The sequence below is a fragment of the Melanostigma gelatinosum genome (genome assembly GCF_949748355.1).
Source record: "Melanostigma gelatinosum genome assembly, chromosome: 6".
Lineage (NCBI taxonomy): Eukaryota > Metazoa > Chordata > Actinopteri > Perciformes > Zoarcidae > Melanostigma > Melanostigma gelatinosum.
Window position 1 is genome coordinate 14,848,988 of NC_136639.1, and position 15,811 is coordinate 14,864,798.

Sequence of the window (15,811 nt, forward strand, 5' to 3'; positions counted from 1 at the left end):
CTGTAAGACATTTCAAGTCAGTTAAACTTGCAAACGAAAGTTCACCTGCTGCCTTGAAAATGTGAGTTAACTTAACTTGAAGACTGCTTTTGATTCAACTCAGAAATTAAAGTTAATCAAGTTGATTTAATTGCAATGTTCTAGTTGTCTCAACATTACTGTTCAAGTTGTCAGTTGATTGAACTTTTTTTCACTTGTTGTTTGAACTTGATACAGAGAGTTAAAACAAAGAATTGTTTTACATTATCAGGTCAAGAAAACTTTCCTTACCTAGTGAAACCAACACGCATCTCTGCATTATTGCAGCTCACAGTTTCAAGTTAAAATAACTTAACCATGTGCATACAACTTGCCATTTCAAGTTAAGAGGATTTAAATTCTAAATTGGTTTCAACTTACATATAAAAGTTAACTGCAAGTTTGCTTTGTCAGAAAATAAAAAAAATGAAATCACCCATAATTCTTACTGCCGATTTAAAAATATAGCATTTATTTGATGAAAAGATACAAAAGCTTGAACATTGTGTTTAAGTACATCTCACACATGCAGACACTAAATAGCTGTGTTTAAAACAATGTTACCACATACAAGTGGAGGCAATCTGAGAGAATGGGGTTGTGGACATTTTATGGACCTCTTTTAACTATCTCACATTTGTCACAATACAACTGTGAGATAATTAAAAGAGGTTCATAAAATCATCCACAAAAATGTTGCATACTAGTACCTTAAACAGGCCATAACATCAATACAGTCATGTTCAACACATAATATTAACATATAACTTATGTTGACAACTAGAAGTGTTGAGGTAAGGTACTATGAGGCAAAATGTGAGATAATTAATAGTGTCATAAAATCTCAATACAAACACAGAAAAAGGGCATGACTTAATCGCATACTTTGAGAAAGGGGGAATGAGAGAAGAGATGCAGAGGTAAAATGTGGGATACTGGGAACTTTATAAAACAATTCTTAAGATTTTTTTTGTGTTTTCGTTATAAAAGTTAGTGTATCGCGAAAGTTACCACAGCCACATTGAAGACTTCCAAAGGAAATGCATCATGCAGAGTGCCTTCGTGTCCAATCAACAGTCCAACCTGCATTCCTTTCATGATCACGTCAAGGTTTTCTCCATGGGCCTGAAGATGTATAAAGACATTCAAATCTTAACCGACATCACCAAATTTAAAACATAACTGCCACTCTAATTAATAGACTATAATTTATTTATTTTTTCCAATAATTTGAAGACTTATAATATCATCAGCTCTGCTGCAGTAAAGCTACCATTACCAGCTCAACCAATAGTAATAGACAGGGAGAGCGCTGAAGGGTATGGTAATAACTAATGAACATGAAAAATGTTACCATTGTCACATTACAAAAATTTAGTGCAGTAAAGGTGTAAATACAGTTTCTTACGTCACACATCCGGATTATGTCGGTGGAATCCTCTGAAAGATAGCATGGAAGACCAAGCAAGGCGGCTGTTCTTCGGTTTTGGTTTGTGTCCTAAAAGAACAGGCAAGAGTAGATTAATGTGACACCAAAGCTATAATCCTAATTTTAATACACAATAACAACAAACTTGTTTTCAACACAGTACATACCTCCTTTTGCAGACACTGCAGCACACCGCTCAGACGCAATCTCATACTCGATGAAACACCTGCTTTGTACAGCTCTAGAAGACTTGGCACCAAGGCATCGAGTCCATCCAGGAATGACTCCAGCAGGTCTTTAGTGACAATCCTACTGAACTCGGCACTCAGCTGAAACAGACAGATGACAAAATGCAGAGAAATATGTATGAGTGAGGGAAAATAAGAGCAGTATTGAAATGAAAATACAGGATTTATATGCTATACTCAGTTGGCAAAACATTACCTGTCTTTCACTAAACAATGCAGGCCATCTGTCCATGACTGCAGAGATGAGTGGCTCGTTACCAATGATTTCACTTCTTCTTTGCGAGAATGTTGCAATCATCAGATCATCCAGAAGCTGTGAATCTGGTTCTTTCTTCTGCACTTCTAGAAGCATGGTCTCGCGATCCTTCTCAGATTTACTGGCAGTTTGTCCCTCAGGTGGCTCTGGCAAGAAATGGATCTCTCCCTTTTTTGACCTTCTTTCAGATGTTCCTTAAAATGTCTTTTAAGTTCAGCTTGGTTTTGAAATGTCTTCAAACATTCATCATAAATACAGACAAGGCCTAAACACCTACGATGATGTCCATGATGCTGTTTATAATGCTGGATTATTTTTCCTTGTCCATTGGAGGAGAATGCACAAAACTTACATTTCCACGTCATGAACTGGACATTCTTGATGATATCTGTAAACAGAAAAAAATAAATGAATTGCATGTTTAGTGAAAAAAGCAAATATATGTATTCAACACAAATACAACATTTATTTCCTTTATGATTAAATTATCAATCTTTACAATTTCAAAATACTTAAAACAAAAACAGGGATCAAGTGATTTTGAAGCAAACATCCTCGAGATTAGAAAAAAAGGATAAACCGATTCATACATCTAATTTTTAAATACACTTATTCAGTTTATTGAGTTAGCTAAATCGTGTGCAGTATAATAATAGCCCTGCAAGAGTTTCAAACTTGATGATGGTTAAAATATTCAGTTTTAGCTTTGTTTTGTTATAAGTGAGACAATAGATTGTGATGTTGAAATGTATTACATTTACTTGTAGAGAGTACGAGAACCGCCTCTCAATATAATCCAATTCAACAGCGCAAGTCTCAGGAATGAGTAAAGGAAGTCTCTGAAACCCTCCAACCTGTCAAAGATTACTAGAATAATACGTATATAATTTATTGTTTAATTGTTAGTATCAACTTGTTTGTAGACCATTTAGTGCCAGGCCCTAACCTGCATAATATATATCATTATGTATGTCAAGTCTAAACATTACAAAAACAAACTACATAAAGTTGTACTTTTCAACAGTTAACATTAAACTGGCTAACAGCACTATGGCCTCACTGATCCTGTCTGCTGATGTGGAGACAAACTGCTGGTAATAGGAGGGGCCGGTTGTAACAAAATGTCAACTGTTTGGCGACCCTTCACTGAACAAGGCTCAACTATTTGCGTTTAACCTACAATTGACGTTCGACATAGTTAATTCAACCATTTGCCAGCTCCGTTTGTCTGTGTAAACATACCAGTGATGAAGCGAGCTGACTGCAGAGGGGAGCGGTCAAATACACGTGTCTGAATAATTCATATCGTCTCTACTGGAGGATTTGTTGTCATTTTAAATTAATGTTTTTACTCTACGACAGGAGTAAACTATAACTAAAAGTCCGTCTCTTCATCTCTGTGCAGTTTCTACTCTGCTGTCCGCGGAGTTCAGCATACTCTCGTACAAACATGCACGTGCGCACACACACACACAGCAGAGAGAGAGAGAGAGCGAGAGAGAGCGAGAGAGGGAGGGTCGGTCAAAATGTCCGCTTTCCAGTCTTTGCTCTGAATGCAGTTGCGTTCCTAATGAGCGGCATGCTCCGCATTAATATAACGTTAAGTAACGTTACTGGCATTAAAATATAATATAACGAGGAGCAAAGCATAGGCAGCGACTCAGCCATTCAATGTGAATCCATCAGGCATGAGCTACTTTAAGACAGTAACGTTAGTGGAGGCTAGCAAACTTGCTGACTAATGTTAGCTAGCTAGCTAGCTAGCTCGTTTTTCACTTGGGGGGGGTGGAGGTGTTCAGCGAAAAACTTCAGTGGCACATATAATAATGAATAAAAAATAATATTGCGGTCACATTAAGAATTAACCAATAGTTTATACTTCTACATTAAATACGTTTTATTAAAAGCACTACAGATTAAATAGGTCCACCATTTATCATTTTAAAAGTTCGCGGGCAAAACAGACCGGGGAAACTGTTAAACTAGCTAAACATCAAGACCACACATTTAGCCTTTAAAAAGCCCGACCTACACAACTGTGTTACATTACTAACGTTACACATGATATTAATTAGGAAAAATACTCAAAGTCATAATTTAAACTCACCTCTGTGTGCTGAAGCCCAGCGAAAAAAATCCACACTGCGCTCTGTTCTGTCCGCTCTTCTTGTTGCAGGCAGAAAGTAACGTACTCTTCCTCCGCCTCGAGTCATTGGCCGTTGTCAGGTATATAGTGCCCCTCCGCCGGTGGCAATAGTCCTTTCTTGTTTACCACAAAATGCCGATATTTTTATTGGAATTTAAGTATGTGACTTATCTGCAGTGTTTAACCAGTAGATTATGTAAAAGCTTCAACCTGGCCATGGTTTAAAAAAGAAAGTTTCCCTAAAACTCAAACATTGCAGCAAATGTTTTTTTTCATTCCCCACTCCCGCCTTCTGTCTCTTTTTTTTTTTTTTTACTGATAACTTAAAATCACAAGTTCAATCAAAACTTCAAAATCTCAAAAAGTCAACACAATGAATTACTGTAAGTTTACCTTTCAAGAACTTGAACAGCTGAGTTCAAAATGTAAAATGTGTCAGAGCTCTTTGAGTTAAAGAGAAGAAGTAAGTGGACATAACTAAACAGGGCTGTGCTGTTTTACAGTGTAGGATTACTTGCACCCCACACTCATTAAGTCAGTTCTGACAGATCTTAAGTTATTCGAGCTAAATTCCTTGGTAAATTAAACAGCTAGAATAATGTTAGAAAGTTAAGAACCGGGTGAGAGCTCATGTCAATCATTCAGTAGAACCCAATATATCACTCTATTATGCATTCAGCACAAACTGACAAAAACACTGTAGAGTGGCTCGTCAGCGGAGCATAGCTGACTACTCACCAAACCCAGCCAAATATTATGATTTCCAAGCGTAGTTTAAATCAGAAATACAGGTTTGTGGATGATGGGGCTCAGGCCAGTGTTTCAGGCAAACCACCAGATTGCTGCCTTGGACGTATTTGTAGTGGAAACAGATGGGACGGGGTGCACAGTGGCGTCATTTTCATGGTCACACAGTGGGGGCGAGTTATGGAAAATGTTCCTTGTTCGGCAATGTACCATGGTTCATTCATTGTGGAAAACTAAAAGCAAGTTTTTACATTGTAAAAGTAAAAAAGAAATAGGAATACTTTTGATGTGAATGCTATCTTGACAGTTGTGTTTTTCTTTTCCTTTTTTTAATCATTATTTACAGATCAAATATCCAGTGCTATTATTCAATGCTCAAAGTAGTTTCATATTGGACATCGCAACCATAGGTCAATCAAAATCACATTTCTGGTGCATTTGTAAAGCGATAGCACTCGGTTCATTATATTTGCTGCAGACAAAAATGATCTTAATAAGCATGACAACGAGAGGGAAAGCATGAGCTGGTGCCAGTGTATCACCGGCCTGGGATTAACAGAAGAGCAGAGAAATAGAGAAGCCTGCTGGGGGAACACATAACTCCGCCGTGTGTCTCAATGCTGAGAGAGAAAGGCAAAAGACGATAGAATGCAATATTCTCTTTGGAATTAATTCACTGTCTCTTCTCCAAGAGCATCTAATTTAGTGTTGCTTGCCTTCCTTACCCTCTCAATCTGCACCTCACTCGCTCTGTCTCTCCCACTTTCTTCATCCATCTCCTTTACTACCTCGCTGTTTCCACCCTGCTCTGCGTCTCCCCTCTGCTCCCGCCGCCATCACCACCCTTCTAACCATCGCCTCTATCCCTTTGCTGTTTCCCCGATATCTCTCGCCTTAGGCCTTTGTTAGACTGCCTTTGTGGGTGAGTGCAGAGAGAAAAAGGGAGACCTTGAACAAGACTCAAGCAGTCTGATTGGGAAGGAGAGCGCGAGAACCTGGAGACATGAGAGCTGAGAGCAGGAGCGAGTGGTTATGAAAAACCTCTTCACCCCCTGTGAGAGACGGAGGGAACGAGAAAGAAGAGGGGGCCATACTGATATGACAGGCAAGGAGGGTGAAAGTGATTCGCCCCTCATCCACTGTTTTAAAGAGGTTAACCTCATTAAAATTGTGGTTATGAAAAGGCTGAGGGCACACTAGATTTAAGCCTCATGCCAATAGTACATTCTTATAGTCTGAATTCATAGAGTCTTCACCCATTAAGTTTTGATTTCAGATAACTTCTGCATCCTAAAGGTAGCCCCCCCCCCCATGTTCATTTGGATGAAAGGATAAAATCGTTGTGCCCGTCAAGGTGCGGATTATTGCTGGAAGAGAAATAGCAGCCACTCCTCTCCAACTCTGTAACTTTAGCTGGAAACAAAAAATGTGGCGCCCGTGTTAGCGGACGAACTAAAAACAGCAGTAAATGAGTAAAAAAATGAAAAGGTCACTGAGTTTTCCAGCCCGTTGCGCATCGTAAATGGCTCCCCGTGGCCTTAATGAGGATGGATGTGAGCTGAAGAGGATTCACTGGTCTGAGCTCAGCCTCTCGACAAGGGCAAAGGAGATGAGGAGAGTTGAGTTGTGGCGAGGTTTAGAAAGAAAGAAACCATTTTCATTGTCATATATACACGAAATTTGACTTCTGCATTTGACCCATCCCTGTAGGAGCAGTGGGCTGCCAATAGTGCCCGGGGAGCCGGGGGTTCAGTGTCTTGCTCAAGGACACTACGGCATGTGACACGTCCAGACAACCCTCTTAACCCAGTGAGCCACGGTAGATAGTGTGGAGGATTTACAGAATACAGTTGTAGCAGCAGTGTTCAGTGTGTAGGCCGGCAGCAGAGACTAGGGGGAGGTCAAGGGGCTTATATTCAGTATACAGATTTACCAGCAAGTCTCTGTGAATCCTCTCTGATAATCTCCTTTGTTTGATTCTCTCTCTTTCTCTGTCTGGCACACATAGAAACTGAAGCCTAATGAGGACTTCTGTGCCAGTTTTATGCTCGTATCTGCTAGATAGTCAAACAAAAATAAAAAAGGTTATTGTGTTCATCCGATTTAAAGGGTGAATTCCTATCCAACTCCAAACAAAATGTAATACAAGTGAAATAACACCATATTCTTGAAACAATGGGTGGTGCTGTGATCTTAAGAATAGAGGGCGCCGTCTCATTGAGATGATAGTAGACACTTTGGAACTGCAGATGATTTATAGGTCTTGACCAAGTGCACACAGTTATAGGTCTCTCTACATTAAGCCATACGACACTTGATATCTTTCATGATTCATGACGAGGAGCTCGGAAACACCTTAAGGTCAGACTGATAACTTTGAGATGTTGGGTGATGACATCAGCTTAAAGTCGAGCCTCGCCCTCCTCCTTTTTCAGTTGTGGAACGAAACAAAAATGTGTGGAAACTGGCATCAAACAGGATGCATGGTGTCCCTTAAAAATGATGCGTTCTCCCAAACGACCGATTGCTGACCTAAATGTCAGCAGAGGAGAACAATCATCAAGTCCAAAATTGCATGTCTAGAGGAGTCCATTGTCCAATTACAGTGAAAACTTCTAACTCTCCTAGTTTGGCCATCAAATATTACACTATACTAGTTAACAGAGTACAATGAATGTGCAAAAAAACATTGTGAAAAATGACACTTGATGTGATCTGTAATTTGAGTCCCTGCCGTGGGTTAATCAGTGTACATTTGATGTCGACAAAGTGCAATTATCAGATTTATTTAGCCCCTACTTTCATCAAAGACCAACAGGTGGTGTCTGAAATATCACACGTGGCACATGAATCAGTGTGGTGCCTACCAGTGTGCTAAATAATCTAATTTTGAAAATGCCACAGCTCTGTAAGATAGCAGTTTACATAGTTTCATCAGTGCTTCGTCAGTGTGGTGGTTGAATGGATGGATATATGAAATCCCAAGCAGGTCATTAAGATCAACCTTTCAGTCAGATCATCTGAAGTGACTCTTTGGGTGAAATTGCTGGTTCAGGATCTGCACCCAACTTTCCAGAGAGAAGATACTTGAAATAGCTTTCCTATTTACTCAGACTTGAAAATGAAGCCATGTGGAGTGAATAACAAGAGGTTAAGGAAAGGCAAAAGCGGCTGATTTCAAGCCCGAACCTCAGCAGACTTTTTGGAAGTGCTCTTTGGGAGGAGAGCAGGGGAAGAGAGCCCCAGTCGGTTTACTGTGACCGACCGTGAAGCGCACATCCTCCGGTGAGCAAAGCGGGGACTGTCCTTGAAGCTGCGTCAATATACACCGTCTAGCCCGGATGTGTGGGGAACAGTACCTCCAAAACAAAAGCTTAACTTTTTAATTGTGGAGTATCGTACATGTCACATACCCTTTGTCAATGTAATACATTAAAAAATACCTTAAATCAGCTATCTAGTAAAACACAATCTTGCGTAAGCCTTCATAGCTACTGCATGGCAATTAATGTATGAACCAAACGCTCTGGAAATCCGATAAAATAATGCATGTAACGCATCGTGTACTAACCCAACCCATCCCCAGGAATCCAATGGCGCATATTTTGAATCGAAACGAATTGAATTGTCTGATTTTATCTTGGAAGTCTGGTCCGGAATTGATGATCTACGCCGCTTGGGTTAGGCTTGACTGTAGTCGTGCGGGAGCGTTGGGCACACACGCCGCTCTCTCCACCACATCGCACCACTGCGGTAGGAGCGGGTAAGGCAGCAGCAGCGAGGGGGGGGGACCAGGCAGGCACAGTTCACTTGTTCCTGCACGGAAACAACCCCGGTGGCGAGATCGTCAGCTCTGCCGACTTTAACACAGGTGGACACTTCATCTGAGAGGACATCAACAGATCCCAGGGCAACCCCACAGCCCAGCGAGAGCGAAGCAGAGACAACTTTTGACTATTGCTCCGTGGTTTTTTTTGTTTACCACACCTCCGTAACCTTGGAAGTCAGACCTGTTAATTGTGAGAGGATGGGACCGCTACTCCTCTCCATCGCCCTGTGTTTGGGCGCCGCTGTCCCGCAGCATGTGAGAGGTGAGTGGAAAAGTGACTGGCCGTCATTAGCGTTGTCAAAACATTTTTACACGACCAGCCTTTTTTTTTTTTTTTGCGTGGGAGTCCCCCAAAACTGATCACCAGCGATCGGAGCATCTTTACATGTCGCAAGTGACCAAGTCGCCTGAATCCGATTATTTCAAAGAGGGAGGCCCACATCAATAGCTGAGCAAAATGTAATGTGCGTATGGAGAGGCTGTATTGTTTGCGCGGTTTGGCAACATAAAACTACAGCTTGTAGTCTGTGCACGACTCGCTACTTAATTGGTGTATTTGCGTTTTAAGGACACTTGTTTGAGTCGATCAAACAGATGAATCAATGTTTTATCCGTGCGTAATTGTTCTGTGACAAGGGGCCAAATCGGTCCATGCATCAGGCGCGCACATTCTAAGGTAGCACTGTGCACTGCTCCAGTATTTTGTGCGCCCTCGCAGTGATGATCTTCAGCAGTTTATTCGCTCCTCCGTGATGCGTTCAGCGGATAAAAAAGATGTGCGTCCAGATATAGCCCCAGTCGGTGAAGACAGAAATTACGTCACTTTTTCCTCTTTAACAATATGAGTTTAAAAAAAACAGATAAACGGAAAGACGTCTCGATAGTGTGGGGCTTTAGGCAGACACAGATGCTTTTGCTTCGAGGTGATATGCTCGAGAGCCTCCGGTATTAGTTCACGGCACCATTATTGACAGATGTCACCAAGAGAAGGTCAGTTGTGTCTCCCAATGTAGAGTCTTTCCAAAAACTGTCAGACTGTGTTATGTAGAGAGGAAATTGTTGAAAGCTTATATATTCACCTGACCCACTGGATCAGCATTCAAATGCAGTTTCTGGTGATAGGAATATTTAAGCTTTTGCCCGTGTGGTATATTTTCCATGAACAGTACCTGTGGGAGTTGTGTAAAGAAAGCAGTGTAGCCCTTATGGAAATAGGTCATGCCATCCGTCCTGTCGCTATTCATTTAGCAACATGCTTGCCTCAGGAGTCCCACATGTCAGACAGACCTCAGTCTCCACACCAGGAGTGAGCCTTAAGCATGAGTTTCTAAGGCTCCCTAAGCCTCGCAGTGTCAACTCAGAATCAGCCGCTAGAAGACATAAGACTCCCTGGTAGGCCGGCATAATGGATGCAGAGGAAAAGCAGGGAGCTTTAGTGCCGTGGGTCGACTTGTTTCAAGGCTCAGTGAGTTAAAAATACACCCCGAACTTGTCCCTCAATTAATCACATCCCAGTTAAATTGGTTGCATTGTAAAAGGTTTTTTGTCCATCTGTTTCCTGTAACCTCATTCACACAAGGAGCTGGTTTGCGCAGGACAGGGAGGTGGATGGAGAGTCTAAACTGTGTTTGATCTATCTGTGAGCGTCCGTACAAACCCTCCTTGGTCACCCTGGCTGCTATTTTAGCAACATACCTGCTCTGAACGGGCTCCAAAGGTCCAGCAGCATTCAAACGTCCCGTCATAAGGAATGCATTGTGGGGATTTGAAATCTCTTTGTATTAAAAACTGCGTTTTACTTACCTTTTGTGGTTGCTCAAAGGTAGCAGCTGTCTTCAGAGACAGCTGCTACCAAACACTCTATTCAGGATGTCACAGGGTGCCTCTGTCCACTGAAACAAAGGGGACGCCTTCAGGTAAACAGGCTGCATTGTTCCAAGTCAGTGTGCAATACATCACTTCTGTTGGTTACTGGTGCTGACTCTCACACATTGTTTGTGATCCAGCCTGTCCGCCTGGACAAAGCACAAGACTGCACTAGTGGGCCCACTGTATGAACGATGCTTTTGTGCTTGTTTAGAGAGTCAGTTTTAATGCATTTTATGCATCTTAATTTTAGTCTCAGTCTTGTTATGGCCGCGCAATTACAGCCTTTTAAGCAAATGGACGGCCATCTGGAGGGGTGATGGGATTGTCCGCTATTGGTGAATCCTGATTAGTGTTAATATTGTTGGTCACTGTTCATTTCGCTCAAAGATTTCACTCACTTAACACAGTTGAAGTAAACACAATGCACAGATGTAGAAGCATTGTGATTTCTAGAATGATTGTGGGTTTATATTGGCCTGATTAGTTGCTCATCGTGCTCACTGACTGCAGATTTCAGTCAGTTTAAAACATGAGGAAAAGACTGACGGAAGGCTACTTCCTGGTGACTAGCAGTTATCTTGAATACCTACGTTGAATACACTTATTGTTCGTCGCTTTGGTTAAAAGCGTCTGCTAAATGACTGGAATGTAATGTAATGTACTTCCTTGTTAGCAGGAATAGCATCTGGTACATTTGGGTACACAAAAGACCGAGCTAGAATTGAGTTGGATGGAAATTGTTGGCTGGCTGTAACTAAATACTGCTTTTAGTATCTCGGGGCCATGGATTGCCACAGCACAGTGCAGACTAACTCACTTACATTTCCTCCAACGCATTCTTTTTCTACAGTATATGCACAGTGGGCTATCATTTTCATGAGTTATATGATGTATATTGATCACTGCAAATATATAACCTCAGACTTGTAAACAAATTGCTGCAGCAGTACAGCATTGGCTTGAGCTGCAGCAATCAGTTGATTCATTGATTCGTCAAACAACAGAAAATGAATCAACAACTATTTTGATGAAGAGTTCATGAAGTTTTTCAAACATTCGCAGGTTAAAGCTTCTCAAATCTGATGATTTGCTGCTTTTCTTTGTCATATCTGACTGTAAACTGAATAGCCTTTTTTTTGCCTTTTTGACAATCTCTAAGTTAATTGTTGAATTACCATTTTGAATCAAATACTTTTCAGTGAACTTGCTGCCGCTGTGCAGAAAATAAGCCGAGTTTGTGTTTGCAAACAGCTGGGGATGTTATTAATAGAAGACGTTCTCTTTAAATGCATGCAGAAGATAGCGATCCATCTAAAAGCTCATTAAATGTACTGGCCAGTGGCCACTGAAGGTTGTGGAGGACGCATATGTGACTTTCAATAACAATGACAGGCAACCTCCCTCTACAGTGCCCTTCACTCTGGTTTTAAATGGCACAGTCTTCAATCAGTCGAGGGAGTTCAGACCTCTGTCAGATCAGCAGATAACCAAAGGAATGAAAGCAATTCATTGGACGACAACATGCACACAAAGGAATACGATATGTGTTATCAGAACATATAGGAATCAATCACAAAACCATCTCCTGCTGCTGCAGTGACTTTGGCCACTCTTTATTTTTTCATGGTTGTGGAATTTGATTGGGCTATTCATTATCAGTGCAGATAATCCTATTAATTATAATCATTTGACTCCTCTGCTGGCAAGTTCATTAATATGGAGCTATTTGTCTTTTCTGGAGGAGGGCTTTTGTTGTCCCGCCTACATTTCATGCTTGACTTATTGGCGGGGTACTAGAGGGACGGTTACAGAGGCTGCAAAGATGCACGCTGAGGAAGTGCTCACTAAACAACTTTAACATGGCCCTGAGATAAGAACGGGCAGCACAATTGTAAAATAAGTTGTTTGATCAGCGCAGACTCGTATAAGCTTTCAGACAGAAATGACTGTAATTGTGTTATCACAAGATATTGGTTTAAGCTACACCCTGTGCTTTAGCCCAGTTCTAGATTTTCAAGGTGACTTAAGGTTTATCAGCTCATTTCTACATTAGACAGTGAAAAGGAACAAAGACAATCAGCAGTACAAAGTAGCCTCTTTTCACACAAGACTTTCCCCGGTTTCCATTAATCCTTAAATCGATCTCCGATGTTTCTATTCACAAAACTCTGGAAACATTGATTCTGTGTTTTCCCAGACAACTTGAAGCGTTCGCTAAAAGCAGCATGTTACACTATCACGGCTGGCATGAGCAGAGATCGTCTTAAAAGTATATAGATTATATGAATGTTTTCATTTGCAGTGTCATTTCATATTGAGTGTAGGACTACTTCACTTTTTCAGCTAGAGCACGCAGCAGCACATCCTTTCATAGTTTGAGCAATCGCAAGACCACATGCTGGTTTTACGTAATCCCACTGGGTCACGATTAATGATTAAACTTTTGGAGACACAAGCCGGGACCACAATGCAGGCTCACAATGTGTGTGGCAAAAAAAAACATTGCACATAATGAAGTCATATGATGTCTTGTTTGAAATGAACTGTAAAATATTGTTTGGGATTTTCCCGAGGCTTGCGGCTCTCTTGACTAACTAAAAATAAATATTACATTAATGAAAAAGCCATCCAAAGCCATCCAGATAGAACACATTTAGCCTGAAGTAGATGATGTAATTTTATGGTACAGTTGGCCTTACATTGCTGTTAAGACAAATAATTTTTAACATGCAACATGTAGCAGGCACAGGTTCAATATCAAAGATATAGTAAAGTACAAAGCACTATTCGACATTACTGCACAGTAGCTAACCATACTGTTAATGCATGGGGATGTGTGCATGAACAGTGGTTTAATAGGCCAGTTTAATGTGATGTTGAAATAGCATTTTAAACTTTGTATTTAATTTGTATTCATAGAAATTCATCTTGATAGCATGAAGTAAAAGCTAATCAACACCACATTTGCTCTGGCTGCAACCGCGGAAAATGGCTGAAATTATTCTCAAATTATGTTTATTAATTATTATTAATAATTTTTTCATATTGTTATGTAATATAATCATATACATTCATCACAATTTGTGCAATGGCTTACAGGCCAGACTAATTAAAGTCAATGATTCACTTTTAAACACAAACGTTGCTTTGAGTTCAATAAAGTGTCAACACTGCAATGCTTTTTGCAATAAGTAGCATAAGGCTACATTGTAATGAAGCTTTATGGTTTTACATTTGAGGTGGTTGGGGTGCTTTGTGCTAATTGCATATGAAAAGTTAATTTAGACCTCTCTATCGTCCACACAGCCTGTGATCGAAAAAACAAAAATTAGATTAGAGCTCTTGTGCTGCGTTCCAGACAACTTGCATCTCAGTACTTCCGACCTACCAGAAAAAGTCCCGTGGAACGCCCCTCAAAGAGTTCCGACTAAACTTAGGACAAATCCTTCTACCTCGACTTCATGATGAAGCAGTTGTGTCACATATAATGGCAACACCCATGGAAGCGCAAGTTGTAAATTCTAACTATCAACTCAAAAGCAACGTAAAGTTAATTTGCCTGTATTTAATTGAAACAATACATATTTCCATATATTTAAACATGTTCTTTATGTAAATTTATGTCAAAAATATTTTGGCAATATGACTAGGTTGCTGGTAACGGTAAATACAGAGTATGATACAGTGTATGATAGAGTTTCATTGTATTTCAGGCCTTCTTTTGTCATGTGTTTATCGTGCATGTTTATATCGCAATGACAATGAAAACATGAAAGACCCAAGCCAAGTTCCCTTGCCTTGTCTTTTGCCTACTGATCAATGCAAAGCAGTTAGCTTCGTTACCCATGTTAGCAACAACTTTGGCTCAGGCTCGCTCGCTTGCTTAAGGTGGACTGGCCTTTAAGGTGGAATTGTATTGCAGTGGGAGTGAATACTGAGCGCTGTGGACCCTCCTTTTTTTTTTGTCAAGAGAGTGTCCGAACAGCATCGGCCATTCATTATGGTTGCTGGTCATGAGTGAAAGAGTCCACTTCTCCACAGCAGATCAATAAGCAGAATAAATTATTTTGGATTAAGTGCAGTACTGCAGCAGCCTGCAAATCTGAGGTGTGAGCAGTTTGAGTCTGTTCAAGCTCTTTTGTGACACCAAAGCTTTAAGACAGTGAGATTAAAAATGAAATGTCATTTTTGAGAGTTTAAATCGTGTACACGGATGGATGAATGACGCATAGATCTTTGAACGTTTGAATGTTTCATCCTTACACAAAAAGCCAGCTCCTGACACATTTTTGCAATGTAACATATTCTGTGTGAAGATATAAATGTCTGTTTTGTTTGTAATTTATATATTTGTTTCCATCTACCAAAGACTTTTCCGATAACGTGTGTGTATCGTTTCAGTTTTATGGCATCATCAGGTGTGTGTAGGCCATCCAGTCTCAAATGAACTTTGTAATAGGAGGATAAAATAAGGGGGATGAAATAAACCCAAAGCTTGCAACATATGCTTGTATTTATTGGACAAGCCTGCTTTTGTTGCTGCAGACTGGAGTTAAGCCTGTTTTAGTCAAAAAAAGATTGAGGAGTTAAAGCAATGAGCTTTGCTTTGGTCTGATAAAGTCTCCCCGTCGGGCTCTGGACGCCACTGCATTTGCAATAAGCCCAATCTACTTATTTGAGATCAGATGGGTGCAGGTGGCTTAAATTCTTGCTTCCAACAAGCCCTAAGGAGGTGCAGGCTACTTATTCTTATTCTAAAAGCATACTTAAATGATGAGCACTCATGTTACAGTCTGCACACCAGGGTCTAAAAGAAACTTGAGTCATTATTTTCTTCTGTTGTTTGAATGTGGTAAATTATACCACAGAATTTATCGAAATTAACTAAAACTGAGTCGCTGGTTGCCAATAATGCGTCTCAAATTCTTTTTGTGCCGGGTGCTAATTATCTTTTACTATTCTCTTTATGTACAGCCGTTGTTCTGATTGTCTCTCTCTTTTTACTCACTCGTCTCGTGTGTAGATACATGCCTTGTTTTAGGATGTGTTTGTGTATTTCATCTCATACCCAGACTCATCACCTCTGTAGTTTACAGCATTTTAACTTATATTTGATTATGACAATACCTGTACTGATGATGCCGTGTTATTTTCTGCGTGTGTGGGTGTACAGTTGGGTGGGTTTGTGTACTCGAAGCTGGGAGAGGTAACCCAGAAATATCACCACACAAAGTCTAGGCAGCAATTCTGGCTCTTGTGCACAGTGTGA

The 15,811-nt window shown here is 40.5% G+C and overlaps 2 protein-coding genes across 3 annotated transcripts in view; one reads left to right on the forward strand and one right to left on the reverse strand.

Moving 5' to 3' along the window:
* Positions 1 to 474: 474 nt before the first annotated feature.
* LOC306779240 (uncharacterized protein) lies at positions 475 to 4,340 on the reverse strand. Of its 2 annotated transcripts, none has more exons than XM_079271072.1 (5): positions 4,059 to 4,340; positions 1,892 to 2,339; positions 1,615 to 1,776; positions 1,427 to 1,516; positions 475 to 1,143 (listed from the first exon to the last, which is right to left on the reverse strand). In XM_079271072.1, the coding sequence occupies exons 2-5, from the start codon at positions 2,045 to 2,047 to the stop codon at positions 1,009 to 1,011; spliced, it is 543 nt and encodes a 180-aa protein (XP_079127198.1). In that variant the 5' UTR covers positions 2,048 to 2,339; positions 4,059 to 4,340; the 3' UTR covers positions 475 to 1,008. The 2 variants fall into 2 exon arrangements, with proteins under 2 accessions (XP_079127198.1, XP_079127199.1); XM_079271073.1 differs by lacking the exon at positions 4,059 to 4,340 and having other exon boundaries at positions 1,892 to 2,145; positions 2,304 to 2,536.
* A 4,269-nt stretch (positions 4,341 to 8,609) lies between these two features.
* The window catches only part of edil3a (EGF-like repeats and discoidin I-like domains 3a), a 105,951-nt gene continuing 98,749 nt past the window's right edge, over positions 8,610 to 15,811 (forward strand). The window contains exon 1 of the mRNA XM_079271016.1: positions 8,610 to 8,935. Coding sequence (XP_079127142.1) covers positions 8,872 to 8,935 — 64 coding nt within the window. The 5' untranslated portion in view covers positions 8,610 to 8,871. The remainder of the gene's footprint in view (positions 8,936 to 15,811) is intronic.

What these genes read in the sequence shown, in the direction of transcription:
- LOC306779240 (XM_079271072.1), bottom strand. Translation starts at nt 2,047, where the DNA reads ATGCTTCTAGAAGTGCAGAAGAAAGAACCAGATTCACAGCTTCTGGAT. An exon ending in CATTGTTTAGTGAAAGACAG is followed by an intron (nt 1,777 to 1,891) that starts GTAATGTTTTGC and finishes TGTCTGTTTCAG; the next exon opens with CTGAGTGCCGAGTTCAGTAG. An exon ending in ACATAATCCGGATGTGTGAC is followed by an intron (nt 1,144 to 1,426) that starts GTAAGAAACTGT and finishes ATACATCTTCAG; the next exon opens with GCCCATGGAGAAAACCTTGA.